General features: G+C 45.5%; 1 protein-coding gene across 7 annotated transcripts in view; it reads left to right on the top strand.

The window, feature by feature from the left end:
- The first annotated feature begins 774 nt into the window (after positions 1-774).
- Positions 775-15,696, top strand: part of CRTC1 (CREB regulated transcription coactivator 1) — a 41,780-nt gene continuing 26,858 nt past the window's right edge. For 6 of the 7 annotated variants that reach the window (XM_065652346.1, XM_065652351.1, XM_065652347.1 and 3 more), the window contains exon 1: positions 792-939. In XM_065652346.1, the coding sequence (XP_065508418.1) occupies positions 814-939 (126 nt within the window). In that variant the 5' untranslated portion in view covers positions 792-813. Of the gene's footprint in view, positions 940-15,696 lie in introns of all 7 variants that reach the window. The other variant, XM_065652353.1, reaches the window with a different exon arrangement.

The raw sequence follows: 15,696 nt of genomic DNA, 5'->3' as shown, positions 1-15,696 counted from the left end.
GCCGTTTCCTCTGGTCCTGGCGCTTGTTCCTGGGGAGCAGAGCCCAACCCCCCCTGGCTCCAAGCTCCTTTCAGGCAGTTCAGAGATCAGAAGGTCTCCCCTCAGCTCCTGTTCTCCAGGCTGAACTCCCCCCAGTCCCTCAGATTTTAATCAAATAGTTAAAATAATTTAAATCGAGACTTTATATTTGCTGGTTAAAAAAATACATGGCTTTGTAGACATTTGTGATTTACGTACCCCCTTCAGGGTAAGGAGTTTGCTATTTGAGCACCCCGTGGGCACACAAACGCACACACCCCCTTTTCCCTGGCCGGCATCGCCCATTCGAGCCCGGCGGGGCTGCCGGGCCGGCCCCGTGTGCACCGGAGGCCGCACGAAGCAACGGGCAGTTTTGGCGGGAAGCGCCCTCCGCCGCGACGCGCGGGGCCTGCGCGAATCCCCGGGACGCACCACTGGGGCGGGGATGCCTGCGGGCTCCGGAGGAGGACGCTGGGTTTCCCAGCGAGCCGCATCCCGGGAAAGGACAAGGACAGGGCGGAGAGAGCGGCGGAACGACCCCGGGACCGGCCCCGGCGCCACCTCAGGGCGCCCGCCCGGCACGTGACGCCCCCTCAGCTGCGCAGGCGCGCGGCCGGCCACCGCCCCGCCTCCCCGCGCGCGCCGCCGGCCGCCTCGCGCATGCGCCCCTCCGCCCCCTCACCGCCCCCTGCCGCCCCGCGCCGCCGCGCAGGCGCCTTGCGCTCCCCCGCCCGCCCGCCCGGCGCATGCGCGTCGCCCCCTCCGGCGCGGGGAGGGGGATGCGGACGGGGGAAGATGGCGGCCTCGAACAACCCGCGGAAATTCAGCGAGAAGATCGCGCTGCACAACCAGAAGCAGGCGGAGGAGACGGCGGCTTTCGAGGAGGTCATGAAAGACCTGAGCCTGACCCGCGCCCACCGGGTGAGCCGGCGCCTTCCCTCCCGCCTATCCCTCCCTCCCTCCCGCCTGCGCGCCCCCGCCGCAGCCCGGCCGCGCGCGCCCCCGGTGGAGGCGCGGGGCGGGTGGGAGGGAGGAGGGGCGGCGGCCCCCGCGGCGCCCCCGGCCCCGGGGCAGCGGCGGCGGGCGGGGCGGCGGGCAGCGCCCCCTGGCGGGGCGGGGGGCGCCCTGGGCGCGGGGCGGGTGGCCGCGCGCCGCCCCCTCACCCCCACCCGCGCCCCCCCCCCGCCCCCTCCGCTCCCCGTTTCCCCGGCACCGGGGCCGCCGCGAACGGAGCATCCTCCCGGGCGGCGGGAGCAGGTGCGCTCCGCGGAGCCCCGGGGCAAGGCCGGGCGGAGGGGGAGCCCCCCCCCCTCCCCGGTCCTCCCGGCGGAGGCGGGGATGTGCGCCGGGGCACAGTCGGGGAGCGGGCCCGGCTGGATGGGGCTTCTCTGGGATGGGTCTGAGGGGGCGTCCCGGTTCCTCACCCGAGACAGGCTCCGGTTCTGAGTGGAGGGACCCGCTTCCTCACCCCAGGACAGGCCCGGGCTGAGGGAGGGGTCCCCGGTTCCTCACACAGGACAGGGCCCGGCCTGAGGAGAGGCGTCCCGGTTCCTTCTCCCGGGTCTGTGATGGGATCCCGGTTCCTTCCCCCGGGTCTGAGGGGGGGAATCCCGGTTCCTTCCCCCGGGTCTGAGGGGGGGAATCCCGGTTCCTTCCCCCGGGTCTGAGCGGGGGAATCGCGGTTCCTTCCCCCGGGTCTGAGCGGAGGAATCGCGGTTCCTTCCCCCGGGTCTGAGGGGGGGATCCCGGTTCTTTCCCCCGGGTCTGTGAGGGGATCCCAGTTCCTTCACGCGGGTCTGTGAGGGGATCCCAGTTCCTTCACGCGGGTCTGTGAGGGGATCCCAGTTCCTTCACGCGGGACTGTGAGGGGATCCCAGTTCCTTCACGCGGGTCTGTGAGGGGATCCCAGTTCCTTCACGCGGGTCTGTGAGGGGATCCCAGTTCCTTCACGCGGGTCTGTGAGGGGATCCCGGTTCCTTCCTCCTGGTCTGAGGGGGGATCCCAGTTCCTCACCCTGGGACAGACCCAGATTGGGGTCCCAGCCTCCCCCCCGCTGGCCCCAGGAGCCCTTTTCCCTCAGGGCCCCGCAGAGCATCCCTGGAGCACCCATGGGTGTGCGGGGACCCGGCGGGCGCTGCCGGACTTGGTGTCGCTCCCGTTGTTCCTGTCACGCTCCAGTTGCTGTAGGTGCAAATCACTGCACTTAAACCTCCCCAAGCTTCTGATACCACTGCAAAGCCCTTCAGCAGAAATTAACGGCGTAACGAAGGCGCTTTTCGAAGATCAGATGCCTTTTCTGGTTCACATATAGCAGTGTCAGAGCTTTTCTGCGTGGCGCTTGTCTCACCTGCTTGCGTCAACATTTTTCGTTTTCTTTTAATGGTTTAAAGAAAATTTACGGTCTTGTTTGTGGCCGAACCTTCGTGGGAATGGGAACAAGAGAACCTACTGTTGAGTTTGCAGTAAAATGTTGCCTTTTATTCCTCTGTGTCAAGGCAGGGCAAATATTTGTTCTGAATCAGTGCTGCTGCTGGTCAGGTGTAAAAGAAAGTCGTGGTGCTTCTGGCGGCTCCTGCTTGGGAAGGTGCGAGGCCGAAGCTTCGCTCATGATAAACTATTTGTTGCTGCTTCATAGGGGGTGTGGTTCAAGCTACTGTAGTTGAGAGCAGAGTGAGGACAATTTCAAGATGTTTGCAGTCACAGGAGTCATTTCTTGTGCCTCTGTCATGCCTGCGTAGCTCAGTCCCCTTTGCTGCCACTCGAGTGCTGGGTATTCTTAAAAAGAGTTCCTCAAGTCTGCAATTACAGGTTGGCCTCCGATTAACTCTTACAGTTAGCATTCACCTTGTGCAAGATTAAGTCAGAATCCTAATTCAATTTCTCCCAAATCTGGGTGTTCCTAAGCCAGGTTTTGCAGAAGGAAACCCGTCTTATTTTCAAGAACCGGGTATGGAGGGAAGGACCCAAGATGAATAAAGTATCTGAGGATTCTGGGTACTGAAGTGATGGAAACACTGACCAAATAGCTGAGTAAAATGTCTCCTTTGTAGAGTTTTTCTTCTAAATTCCATGATTTCATCTGTCTCTAAAATGCAGTAGAAAAGCAAAAAGGGGTTAAGCACGACTTTGCTGTTTGCTCTCATTTTCATTTGGCAACCAACACTTTGCTGTCAGTTTGAAAATGCGTTACTCAGTTTGTGGAAGCAGCCCAAAATTTCTGTTGCCTTTTCATTATTAGTAATTGTCTTTTTTGCAATGTTTACCCTCTTGTCTGTTGTATTGTTTGTTCCTGGTCCTAGCAGAGGCACAGAACTACTGTTCCACCATTTCTTGTGCATACACATGCTGTTTCTGAGCTTGCTTTCTGCTTTGGGAGTCTTCCACCTATGCTGTTCAGACCATCTGAGATTTTTAAGTTACGATACGTCTTTCTTGCCTAGGAAAAAAACAGAATATGATATTAACTCCTCCTTTATCGCCCTCACCATTCAGCTGGAAAAAAAAAAAGCTTTAAAAAAATAAATCGCTGTGGTTTCAGAAGTGTTCCCCTGTTCCCAGGAGCAACAAAATCCTGTCTTTCAGCTGGCAAATTCAAGAATGCATTTTAGCTTTTCTGGGAGGCACAGACCTTGCAAAGAGTCGTGGAGGTGGGTGGCCGATAGAAGCACTGGAGCTGCTTAATTGTCTTTTGAGTGGGACCTTCATGTTTATAATCCAGAGATTTCTGCGAGTCCCATAGTAACAAAGTGGGTGAGAAGAGGAGGAGGGTTTTTTTTTCTGTGTGGCATTGACTCTTCTATTTTGCTCGTGGTTCTGCTGCTTTGTTTTCTAAATTTTTTTTTTAATGTGAAGTATGAAATTTTAGAACCGCGCTGATTTTTGTGTTTTAAGGACAGGTTGTTTACCAGGGCCTACTCTCAATTTCTGTGGTGCTTGCTGCCTTACGTGTATTTAATCATACAAGGCTGTCACTGCCCTTTAAAATTGTAATTAACAAAACATTAACATGCAGGATAACGCACATAGTGCTGAGCTCTTCAATGTGCGGCTCTTCAAATGCAGGAGAATGTAAGATTTTAAAGAAAAATTGGGCGCAGCTTGTGACCTGCAGTTTGAAGGTGGTTCTTTTTCAGTTGGAGATGTTCTCAGGTTGCCAGGATTGGGTTTTTTTTTTAATATATATTGTTAAAGTTACTTAGTTTTGAGAGATTTCAGCTGGAGCTGTGTTTGAGCTCCCTCTTGGTCTTTTCCTGCACACAAACCCCTCCCACATTTGAAAAAAATGAAGTAAAAACCCCTTAATTTGTATTTGTATGTGTGTAAAACACATACACAGGCACATACCTCCCCGTAACAAAATCTGTACTTACGTATGAGACAATTACTCATTTACTCGTTCCTACTGGCTGCGGAAGAGATCAAAATGCCTCTTTGTACGTTCACAGATCATCGTTTGATGTCGATAGTATGCAAAACAGTATTTAAAAGCTTAGTTAAATCAGGAATGCTAATCTGTGGTTTTAAAAATGAGAAACGCTAATGATGATGACAGCGTCACAATGTTTCCCAATGTCTTCAGCATGTTTTTATTGAATAATTTGATAAAAAAGAAAATCCTGACTACTCAATAGTATTTTTGAGTGTCTGAAAGATATTAAAGAAATGCATCAAAATCAGGACTGAGCCTTCCAAGCACGGAGATTAATCCTTTCAGCTGGAAGTGGTTTTGTTCAAGTTAATAGTGTCATGAGTTTCTCTCAAAACACAAATGTTAATTTTTCAAGCTCTAGATGGTGTTTTTCTTCTTTGTCGCTTCCCCACATACAGGGTTTGGACCCTATATTTGCACATTTCCAGGCCAAGAAATAGGTTGTTTAGGCTCCGTCTGTGATTTCCTCCAGCTTCTCTGCTGAAGGACGCAGAACCGCATCGGTTGCGTTCGGTGCCACCCAACTCGCTCCCCACATCGCGTCTGCATCCGTGGGCACCGTTGTTCTTTTGATGATCCCAGGCTGGGCGAGGAGCTTCGTCGAACGTGCCGCAATAATGGTGCGGCGTCCTTAATTCTTTGAAAGAATTCCTGTGGATGGGAGGGCGAAGGCGCGGAGGTGAGGCTGCCGCAGGGGCACAAAGAGCCCCTGTTCTTGTGCAACTCTCGCCTTTGCGGAGTGCGGCTGAGCTGTCCAAGGTAAACACGCCGTCGGCTGCTGATATGCCGTGCTGGAGAACTCGCATTCCTCCGGCAACAACATAATGCTGCTTCTGCGAAACCCACTCAGGGGTTTGTTGTAGTATTATTTATTTTTTTTTTCAAGGAGACAATGACTTTTTTTATTATTATTCCATCCTTACCCTGTGTTACAGCTGCTTGCTTCAGCTCTCAGACAAAGTCTTTTTCTGTGTGGTGGCCAAGTCCGTCGGGTTTAATGATGTAGCAAAGCTATGAAGGATCTGGAGGCGCGTGAAACCGTGATTGTACAACCGCTGTATTTCAACGTATGAATTGTAATTCACGGGACGAATGTGTGGAACTCAGCGTGTTGCGGTTCAAAGTTTTCTTTAGCTTCAGCAGCAGAGAACGTTCGCAGTAATGTGCATTTATAGCAGCTACTCATTTAGTAAGAGATACGTTCTGCAGGTTATGTATAGTCAGCTCTTCCTACTCTTTGAAGGGTGATTTGGGGTTTTCCCTTAAAGCAAATTTCCGAGCTGCAAAGCCGTTCCTGCAGGGCTTCGCTTCGCCTGGCGTTCAGATCCTGAAAAGTTTTAGGTCTGGATACCCATTTTCTTGGTCTTGTGTTTACCAATTGAAGTTTGTAGTTTTGATGACTTTGATGACTTTGAGTCGTGGTTGTGAATGTAGGAGCTGCAAACCCGCCGAAGTTACAGACGTGGCAAGACCATCGGTCTACAGGAGCTGGCGCTGTGTTAATCTGAATTACGTGCTGGCATGGATGGAAGGACAGAGGTAAACGAGCGTTCTCTGAATAAATAAAGCATTAGACCACAAAAAGGTCCAACAGAGATTGTTCCTTAAAGTAGTTTTCAAGAGTATATTGTACTGAAGAATGATTTTTAGTAGCCGTGTGGCCTAGGCACAAACTTTCTTCAGTACCTGTTAGATGAAACAGAAAACAGCTGTTCTCTACACAGCGCAAAAAAACAGAGGGGAAAAACCCCTAAGCCCTGGAAAGCCTGTAACGTGATTGTGTTGAAAACCATTTGTAACCATAGTTAGGTTTCTCCATCAGATGACTTTTTATTTGAATATTTGTTTTAATTACTGAGTATTTCTAGACACTTTTGTTGTAGTGATAATTTGGCGATAAGTAGGCAGCTTCTCAAAAATGATCAATGGGGATTTAAACAAAAATGTCTTAAAGATTAACTATTTGCGTTTGGTTTCTATTCTTTGTATGCAATCACAAAGGACCCTTTTGTTGGGCTGCGTTACAGCGGTTTTGTCTCTCCCCGGCAGCGTCCAGCAGTCTCCAATGGTACGTTCTGCGCTGGCATCAATATTTTTGTCCCTAATGTAGATCTGAAACTCAGGTACACTTCAGGGCACTTTTCAGCAAATGTAGTACTCTATCTTAAAAAAATGAAGGAAATAAGCTTTTCTTTTTTAAAATAACATTGCTGTTTGCGATAGCTGGAGTTTTACTCTGGTGTTTTTGGAGATGTGCTGGAGTGGCTGTTGCTTTGCAGTTGAGGGTAACGGCAGCTGACAGGATTGGAATGAGCGAAAAGAAGCAAACTGTCCAAATCTGGAAGGTTTTTTGGGAACACCAGCTTGCAGCAGTGTTCGTTTGGTGACAGTGACCAGTTAGGATCTCGGTGCTGCTTCCCTCTTATTCTTTTGGTCTCAACTGCTTCCATTTTGATAAACAAATGTGGTGTAAACTTGAGGTGGTAGCCAAATGTGAGTCTTCATTAACTCACTAGCTAAGACCAGTGTATCTGATAGTGTGTAGGAGTTAATATTTAAAATGCTGCTTTGATTTGGTTTAAATGGTTTGTGTAGCATGTTTAGCGCTGTGTAAGTGATATCCAGGAGTAAGATTTCTGTCAAGATCTCCAGTTGTGCTTGTCGAGCCAAACCAGCATTGCAAAAGCGCATATTTGTCAACCAAGGATGTTTGTGTATGATCTCATTGGTACTTTATAAATTATAAAGTTGTAACCGAGTGTTGATAATAGTCCTGTTTTGCAAATTATTTCTTGGGAAGTGAAAATTCTTCCCCTTGTACCAGAACAATCCTTTGCAATAACACAACAACAACACACGCCCACAAAAGTGGGTTTTAAATAATGAGGCAGAGGAGGGTGAAATGACGCATTCTGGCTTTAGGCTTCAGTAATAATTCTGCAGCACTTCATGATCCTTGTCTAAGAGTCTGGATTTTACAGGCAGATTTTCTCCATGTGTATTTTAGTTTCTTGCCTGCTTGGTCTATCACCTTTCTTGATGACTGCGAAAATATTCTCTGCAATGTCCCCGCTGGGCTACTTGCTCGTGGTTTTTAGTACAGTTACTTATCACTACGTAGTAGTAAGATGTGTTAATGGCAGGCTGCAGTTCTGTTAGATGAATTTTCAATTAATTTTGATACCCAGCTATTACTATTTATGTTAGTAATATTTTCCTTGGACGGCTGAGGTCTCAAAGGAGAGGGAATTTGGGTTGATTTTCTAAAATATATGTATTTTCAGGCAGATGGTGATAGTTCTCAACTTGGAAAGCATATCAGTTATTTGCGACCTGCCTTTCTGTACATTGGTGCCTCTTTACCTTGTTGTAGAAGCAGCATCTTTGAGTGATGTGAAGCTTTGCAGAAGATTTTTCTAGCTCTGGCGTCCATAAGTGGTGTTTTGACATCAATAAGCTGGATTAAGGGGAAAAAAAATGCACCTCGGTGGCAAAAGGGAAGACAGTGATTGTTTAATATACTGACTTTTCACCTTTTTCTTTCCTTGCAAAGTCTTACGCAGATCGCATTCATGGCATCCACCAATTATTGCAGTGGTGTTGCTGGGTTTCTCCGTGTTCCGTCTCTGCACGCAGTGGACAAGTCTTGTCTTCGTTGCAGGTTGTTAATTGCAATTTGTCCGATAGCGAGGGAAGCGCAAAAATAATACCTTAAATATTGCGCAAGTTTCCACCAGCCTACTCAGATTCAAATGTCTTATTGACCTCCTCATTGTAATTAGATTTTCCTGTTGTGCGGTGAAATGATTATATTGTATGGGCCTTTTGCATTCGAAGAATTGTGACTCTAATGGGAGGCATTTTTAATACCTGGAGAACTGTCTGATGCCTTAAGAGCTACAAACAGTTTCTTGAGCTGCAACAGGACTTCAGATTGAGCTGCAGCGGAGGGAAGAACATGCTGCAGGGACCGTGGTGGATTTGGGGACGGGTGATGGGTTATCTTGGTGTCGCGGGCTGAAGGTAAATCACCCATTTCTTCTGGACCGGTAGGTTTTTACTGTCAGGTGCTCTCGTGCTCGCTGCTAAAACTCCAAAGAGTGCAAACGTGCCCGGTGCGTCTCCTCATTTACGAAACTTGTAGGGTTACGTAACTGAATTTTCATTCTTTAGCTAAAAATAAAAAATGGAACATAAAAGCTATTTTTATCTTGCTTAATGAGGGCATCTCTGCTTTTATTTGATCTTTTCTGAGACATTTTGATAGGAGGAATGGGGATGGTTTAGGAACTTTTTTTCTGAGCCTGGACGCTCGTTCTCTGTTGTTCTCTCAAGTGTTGTCCATCAACCAGCAAACAGATACGTTGGCCTGCTCAGAATGAGTATTTTCTTTAAAAGTACGTTGTTAGCTAATAATGATCATTAAATCAATTTTGAGAACGTCACGCTGGATTTAAACATATTAGGGAGGCAAAGAATTCTTCTTGCTATCAAATAATCAACGAGCTTCAAATTGGAGTCCTCCCTCTCCGCTGTATTATATTGAATTATCAGCAACATACGTGCCTTTCTCTTTTTGAAACCCTTTCAGAAAAGAAGGGTGGCATTTGCAGAACTACCATGGGATCTGGTTTGTTTTTAAAAGCAGTTTGGTTCATATTGTAGCTCAGCTTGGCGCTCTGCCCAGTGATAGAGCAGAACTCTGAAGAATAGTCACTATTTTAAGTCTCTAGTTGTGCTGTATCCTGTTTTTACTTGCTACTCAGTTGTGACTGTTAAGTTTTAAACAGTAAACCTTTGTTCACCAGAAATAGCAAAGTGTTTTTAAACACTGAGTGACAGCCTGTGCATTAAATGTTACTATTTATTATTATTTATTTATTCCAATTCTGCAAGGCATCTTCTTCCCGATTCTTTGCCCTCAAACCCCAAAACATCAAATAGTTCATAGTAGTTCATTTTTAGGAGGAAGTGAAATGCAGCTAATGTGTAAAGAAGTGCCACTGTTCAAAGTTCTGCTGCTGTAAAACAGAAAAAAATAATAATTTTTAAAATGCAGCATTAAATGCTGCTGCCTCTTCATCTTTCCCTGCAAAAGTTAAACATTCTGGTTTGGGTTCACAAGAAAAAGGATTTTTGATTTGGGGTGTAAGGCGGATTTGGGGTCGTTTATAAATAGCAAGTGTCCGTTACGGGGTGAAATTTTTCGCTTTCACATGAATTCTAGAAGGCACTTGGGGGTAGAGGGCCGAGTACGTGTGTAATTTTTATAACCCTGTTTCCTCACAATTTTATAGCTGAGGAATCTGGGGAGTTGGTTGCAGCTCCTGAAGGAGAATCTAATGGTGCCTTGGAATTTGTAGATGACTCATAACAGGACAAAACAATCCAGTTAAGTGATTTGAGGTCTTAAATAATCTCTTCAACAGGAAGGTGAAGAAAACATCATGAACTCATGAGGAATAATTGGCTCTCTTGGAGTGCTAAAAGTGCAGCGCTGGTGGGTTGGCAGCGATTCAGGCCATTCCTGGTTCAGCCTTGCTGATCAATATGGATCTCAGCTCTCGTGAATGAAGTTTGTTTGACCAGACTATAGTGTTTTTAGCAAAGCCGTATTGCAGTTACCAGTTGGGAGAAGTTCATTTTGGCGACGTCTCATCTTCCCAGGTTTGCGTTTTTGCCTGTTCTCTGCTCTTTCCTACATGAATCAACCAGGTGACCAAGATGGTTTTTGGATGAGGAAAGACCTACAATAACAGCTGCACGTCCTGAAATGGAGAGAAAGCCATCCTTGCCTTTGCGCTTCTTTGCTTTGTGGACGTGCTAGCTGCAAAAATTAGATAGTTTTACATTGTCCCAAAAATAAACCATTAGAAATGCCTTCCTCAGATGACTTACATTGTCATAGACGCTAGAGAAAAGAATTTACTCCATCATCTCCTTTCTCCTCTTCAAAGCACAGAATCATTCAGGACTGCCTTAATTTTATAGAGGCTTTAATGCAGCCGCAAGGTCCCAGGCGGGTGTTCCAGTCGATGCAAACCCTTGGAACGTCCCGGTTTTGCTGGTAAACAACTGGAAGTGCAGCATAGATGTCACACTATCAGGTAACCTTTAAGCTTAATCAGCTTTAGAAAGTCTTAAGTTAGCTATCTTGCTGTTCCCTTTCCTCTGACTAGCAGATTTCATTAGTTTATTGATGGAAGTGCTGCTTCTGATGCCCAGTTTGTTTGTTTTTCATGGTATCTGGCTGAGCTTCTCTGTCCTTTCAAGCTCTGGCTCCGTGGGACAGAGAACGAGGATTCTGATCCCCTTCCCCTCCTGCAGCCCCTCGGCCTCACTTAGTTTGACCTGGGACGCTCGCGGGCTGTAGCAGAATCCCTTTGCTTCTGCTCCTTGAATTTGATGCTAATTTCTGAAGTCTTAGAGAATATTTGGGTGTGTTAGTGCATTGGTAGAGCCATCGAACAGTATATTTGGTAATGTACTGTAGATCTCCACGGGTAAAAATCAAGCGCAGTGCTGGGCTTGTGTTTGCAGCTCTGTTGTGAGTAAAGAGTTGGTTGTGAAATGTCTCCGTGTGGCGGAGACAAAGCTGTTGTTCTTTTGTGGCTGCGAAATTCCGATATATTACAACAGATTCCTTCTCTAAAAAAAAAAAAAAAGGCAAGCAAAAATGCATTTTTTATTCTTTTCTTAAATTTTGGTTCTTAATGACTGTATTTGGCTGGCCCGCAGAGTTTTTCTGTTTGTGTCCTGACATGTCCATGTGCTAATGGAACAAATACTTGAAAACGACTTAAATGACAGTTATGGTGATGGAAGAGTAAACAATGATGTAGCAGTTCTAAAAGCAGGGGTTCAAATCCAGTTCATACCATATGTCTGGATCTTTTCGTGGTAATTTTCACTTAGTTTGTAGTAGACATTTGGCTTCCTGGCTTGGCTTGGTAGTACTTTGCTCTGCAATATCTATTGCGCTGGGATGCTAATAACGTTAGAAGGCCAACTATGATTGGCAGAGGTAACAAGGGAAACTTTTTCTCGGCTTGTCCGCGCTTGTCTGTCTCCAGCCAGTGTTACAATCTTCACTTTTATGAAAATAAAACCACACTAAAATAAAAAAAAAAAAAAGAAGAGGCCCAAACATTGCAAAACAATTTGTTACAAAGCTGCTGATGGAATGTTTGAAATCCCGAGTGGCCCAGGCGGAGCAGCTGCTATCAGTGCGGATTATACCTTTCCTCTAAACTTCAGCCCTCATTTCCTTGAGCAGCCTTCCTGCAGGAACAGCTGCGCTCGGAGCCTCGGCCGCCCTTGGATCCCTGCTCCAAACTGCAGGAAATCGGTTACTTTAGCAATCTGCCTTGATGGCGTTTCTTCCTGATTGTGACAGCCCAAATGAGAGAGAAATGCAAGGGATTCTCTTTTCTTTTGCTGTGATAAATGAGGCCGTGTAGTCTGTCTCCATTAGCCAGAAGGGCTGTGAAGCAGCAAGCTGTGCTTTTTCTACCCCGGTGTCACTCTGGGTGCCGTGTTCGCTTGGTGGTGTTGCCATGAACAGTTGGTTATTCAGAAAGAAAAGAATGGTGTCACTTGCTTTGTGGCAGGCATGTTTAAATGTGTTCTGATTTTCCAAGGAATGCCGTTTTCAGAATTCCCTTTTTATATTAATATCTCCAGCATGCGTTAGCTTTAAGGGGCTGGTAGCAGACTGGATACTTCTGTGTAATTCTAGGTATTTTTTATCTAGCTCTGTGGTCAAGCCTTTTTCTAGCGAATCAGTATCTTCGATAAGCGAACTTGAACTGTTGTTTCCTGATACTGCGCCTTTTTCTTTATATTAGGCGCAGTAGCATTAGGTGCTCTGAAAGTTTAAAAGAAATGGGTTTACATCATAAGGTTTATTTCTCCTGTCTATCAGGACAGTCTTTGGATTGAAAAGAAACATCTGTCATATACACACTTGTGCGGGTGCATGCTCAGATGAGAGGGGAAAGACTGATGTTATTAGATTTCATCATCTAATTTTTAATTACTTGGCAAATGAAAGTAAAGGGCTAAAATTACAAATAGGAGTCTGTCTCTTTAGCCACCTATTCAGCTATTAGAGAACATGCATGGGTGGATTTTAATCGGTAACATCTAAATAATTGAAGTATTTTTAATTGTTTGCAATAAATTGTCAAAAAGCCGATAGCACTATAAAAACAGTCAGTATTAACTTATCAGTGGTACCCAAACTATGAAAGCGTTATATAGATTAAAAAGTGAACCATTCCAAACCTCTTTTCAATCTTCATTTATCTCCTTCTGTGCGAGCAGGATGATAGTCTTTAATTAATTTATCATATATTCCCCGCTGCCCTAGTGAGACTGAGCCCCCTCCCTCTTTCAGCACTAAAATAGATAATGGTGCCTTACTGGGAGGCTCTGAAATATCTTGATTTACACACATTGTTCAGTGTATTGCTCTGGGCCTCCGAGTGCACCAGCCAGACTTTGGTTTGCTATAAGAGAATTAAACCCCCAGGGACGTGCTCTGTGCTTTATGCTGTTGAGGAGTCTGAGCAGTTCAAAACCAATCTTTACAATATTATTCTGGTGTGATTATCCTCATTTTATAGGAGGATAACTGAGGTGCAAGCAGTAAAATAGAAGAAATTGGTGCTTTGAATATCCAGTTTGATACACTTGGTACTCTGGGGATGGGTGGAACCCAACAGCAGGTTTTCAGTTTTTAAAATGCTTTATACACTCCCAGCGCAGGTCCAGGTGACTCCAGAAGCTCTTTAGACCCCACTTGGTAATTTTGACACACCCCCGATATTTTGTGTCAAGTAACCTGAAAATCAGCGTTTGCCTCTGCAAAAGGTCTTAATTGCTCACCTAGTGTCCTGAGGAACTTGGATGGCAGAAGGAAACAGAAACGCCAGGTTGCTGGTGCTGTGCTCTCATTGTTTGACTCATTCTTTAATATTTTCCAGCTTCTGGAGGTGAGGTTTGCTCGGCCATCAGCTCTGAAACACAATGTGAGATTGGACCATACAGCTGAGTTAGGCCGAATATTGCAGAATTCATCCTCTTGTTGGCTCCCGCTGGCCTCTCCTGTTTCCCTTCTGCTGCCAAAAATTCATCTGGTGGTGGGGTGAGCGAGTTAAGGGAAACCAAGCTGACCCACAAAGTTTTTCTGCTGGTTCAGCTTCTTTCAGCAGATTTCTCTCAGGTCGTAAGAGTTCTGGGGCAAGGTTATTCCAGCTTTCCTGGGAAAGAAAGAGCAGCCAGAGCGCTGGGACCGTGCTCTCCACGCTGGGATATAAAACTACGTCCTCCGTCACTCACAAAACTTTTTTGCTGCTAATAACTTTCTGTGCCTTCTCATTAGTGATAGTAATTTTAGGTTCTCGGCTTTAATGAGATTGCGTCTGGGTCTGCTCATGTAGAGAGGGACTGGCAGCTGAATACCTGCTATAATTAATGAAATTGTGGCTAACATTTGCATTTGCTTTTCCTTGGCTTACCAGGATTCTGTTTTATTGATTTGTGAACCCTTTCTCATTTAATTAAATAAATTCTAGACAGCTTTCATGGAGGCTGATTTAGTAAGTGAGCAGTTATTTTTTTTATTGATATAAATTCATTTTAGAAATTGTTTGGGTGGCAAACACAGAGTTTAAAATTCGAATTCTAATACAAAGTTTAGAATATTAACAGAAAAGGGTTAGTTTGAGGGGAATTGGGAGCAGAACTTTTTTGGTGGTCAGAGCAGTGAGTTAATTGTTAGATAGTGTTTGGCAACTTGCACACAAGTGTAAAGAACTTTTAAAATTTAATAGTTAGATGGGCAATTGGCTCATAATTAGGTAGTGGCTGTATTACCACTAAGCCTAAATGCAATAACTGTGAATCATTAAATCGATGTTAACTTATCTTTCTTTTTAAGACACTGTTTACTTTTCTTATCAACACGAGGATTGTGAATGGGAAGAAATCTCCCGTTGAAGAAAACCCTTCCCCTGGGATTCCTGCCTTGTCTTGAGGGTTTGTTTGACGTGGTGTTTAATTTCCCGCTGGAGAAAGGCGCCGGATTTGTAGTTTGGGAGATTTTCTGCCTTCTGCTCGCTCTCAGGACAGGCAGAGCTGACCACACTTGACCTGCAAAGTTTCTCTCCCTGCCCTACATAACTTGACAAGTCCAGTTCTGCAGATAAAAGGGCACTTGGTCTCTGTCTGTCTTTGGTTCTTCAGCAGCGAGGCCAAAAATAGTCAGATAAGTGTCTTTTCATCGAGGCAGAGCTTTCTACCAACACTTTATTCCTAGGGAGAGATCAGAAAATAGCAGTGGCATATTATTGAGGATGCCAAATCAATCCCAGCTGCTTTAAAAACTCCAGGCAAGTGTAGATTCTTTTTCTGTGGCAGGTCCTGGTTCTTCAGGAAAAAAGCCTCCTGAGAAATTTCAGACCCATCCAACTGGGAAACTTTGAACGGATTTGAACGCCAGGATTTACCTATAATGCAGTCTCTAAAACTTGCAGTTAATCCTTTAAACAGAATTTGATTTCCAATTAAGCTTCAATAATACATTTCTAATTTTAATCTGCACTCGTTTTGCTGCTTATTAGCCTCAAACACGCTAAAGAGAAAGCTTTCTAAAGTGAGCGGCTAAAATTTGTAAAAAAGCTTGTTATGGAAACTGCAAACTGGCAAAAGAGCAGTTATCGTGAAATCTTACTTCCTGTATTCATCAGATAGCTTAGGTTTTATTTTTTTTATCAGAAGGACACTCCACCCTTTTATTACAGTTGTGGGTATCAAATTTTTGTATATTAAAAGGGGCATTTAAAAAGAAACAGTTCTAGTGGATTTTGGTGGACTGAATTCCAGTGTCAGATTTGCTGTTTGATGACAGATGAGTTCTGTCCATAAGTTTGTAATTTGCCCAGGATTCTTTGGGAAGAATTTAGACAAGTTGAAGTGTTGTATTTTAATAAATGCTTCCTTTGATTCACACCTGCATATTTTGGACACTTAGGAAGTCTGGAGGAAAACTGGATATGCTTTTAGGGATACATTTTGCCTCTATTTTTTTGTTGTTGTTGGTTGTATAACTTGAATCTCTCCCTAGAAACACAGCTGTACATCCAGCAAACTTTTAACCCAATCTAAATGGAAAAATTTAGGTAGTTCATATAAATGGGCTCACATAAAATCCAGTGTCTGGAAGTGTGTTCCATTTTTAGCAAGTC

Source organism: Caloenas nicobarica, chromosome 27 (genome assembly GCF_036013445.1).
Source record: "Caloenas nicobarica isolate bCalNic1 chromosome 27, bCalNic1.hap1, whole genome shotgun sequence".
NCBI classification, from domain to species: domain Eukaryota; kingdom Metazoa; phylum Chordata; class Aves; order Columbiformes; family Columbidae; genus Caloenas; species Caloenas nicobarica.
The sequence above is the reverse complement of the archived record's forward strand: the minus strand, read 5'-3'. Positions and strand labels throughout refer to the sequence as shown.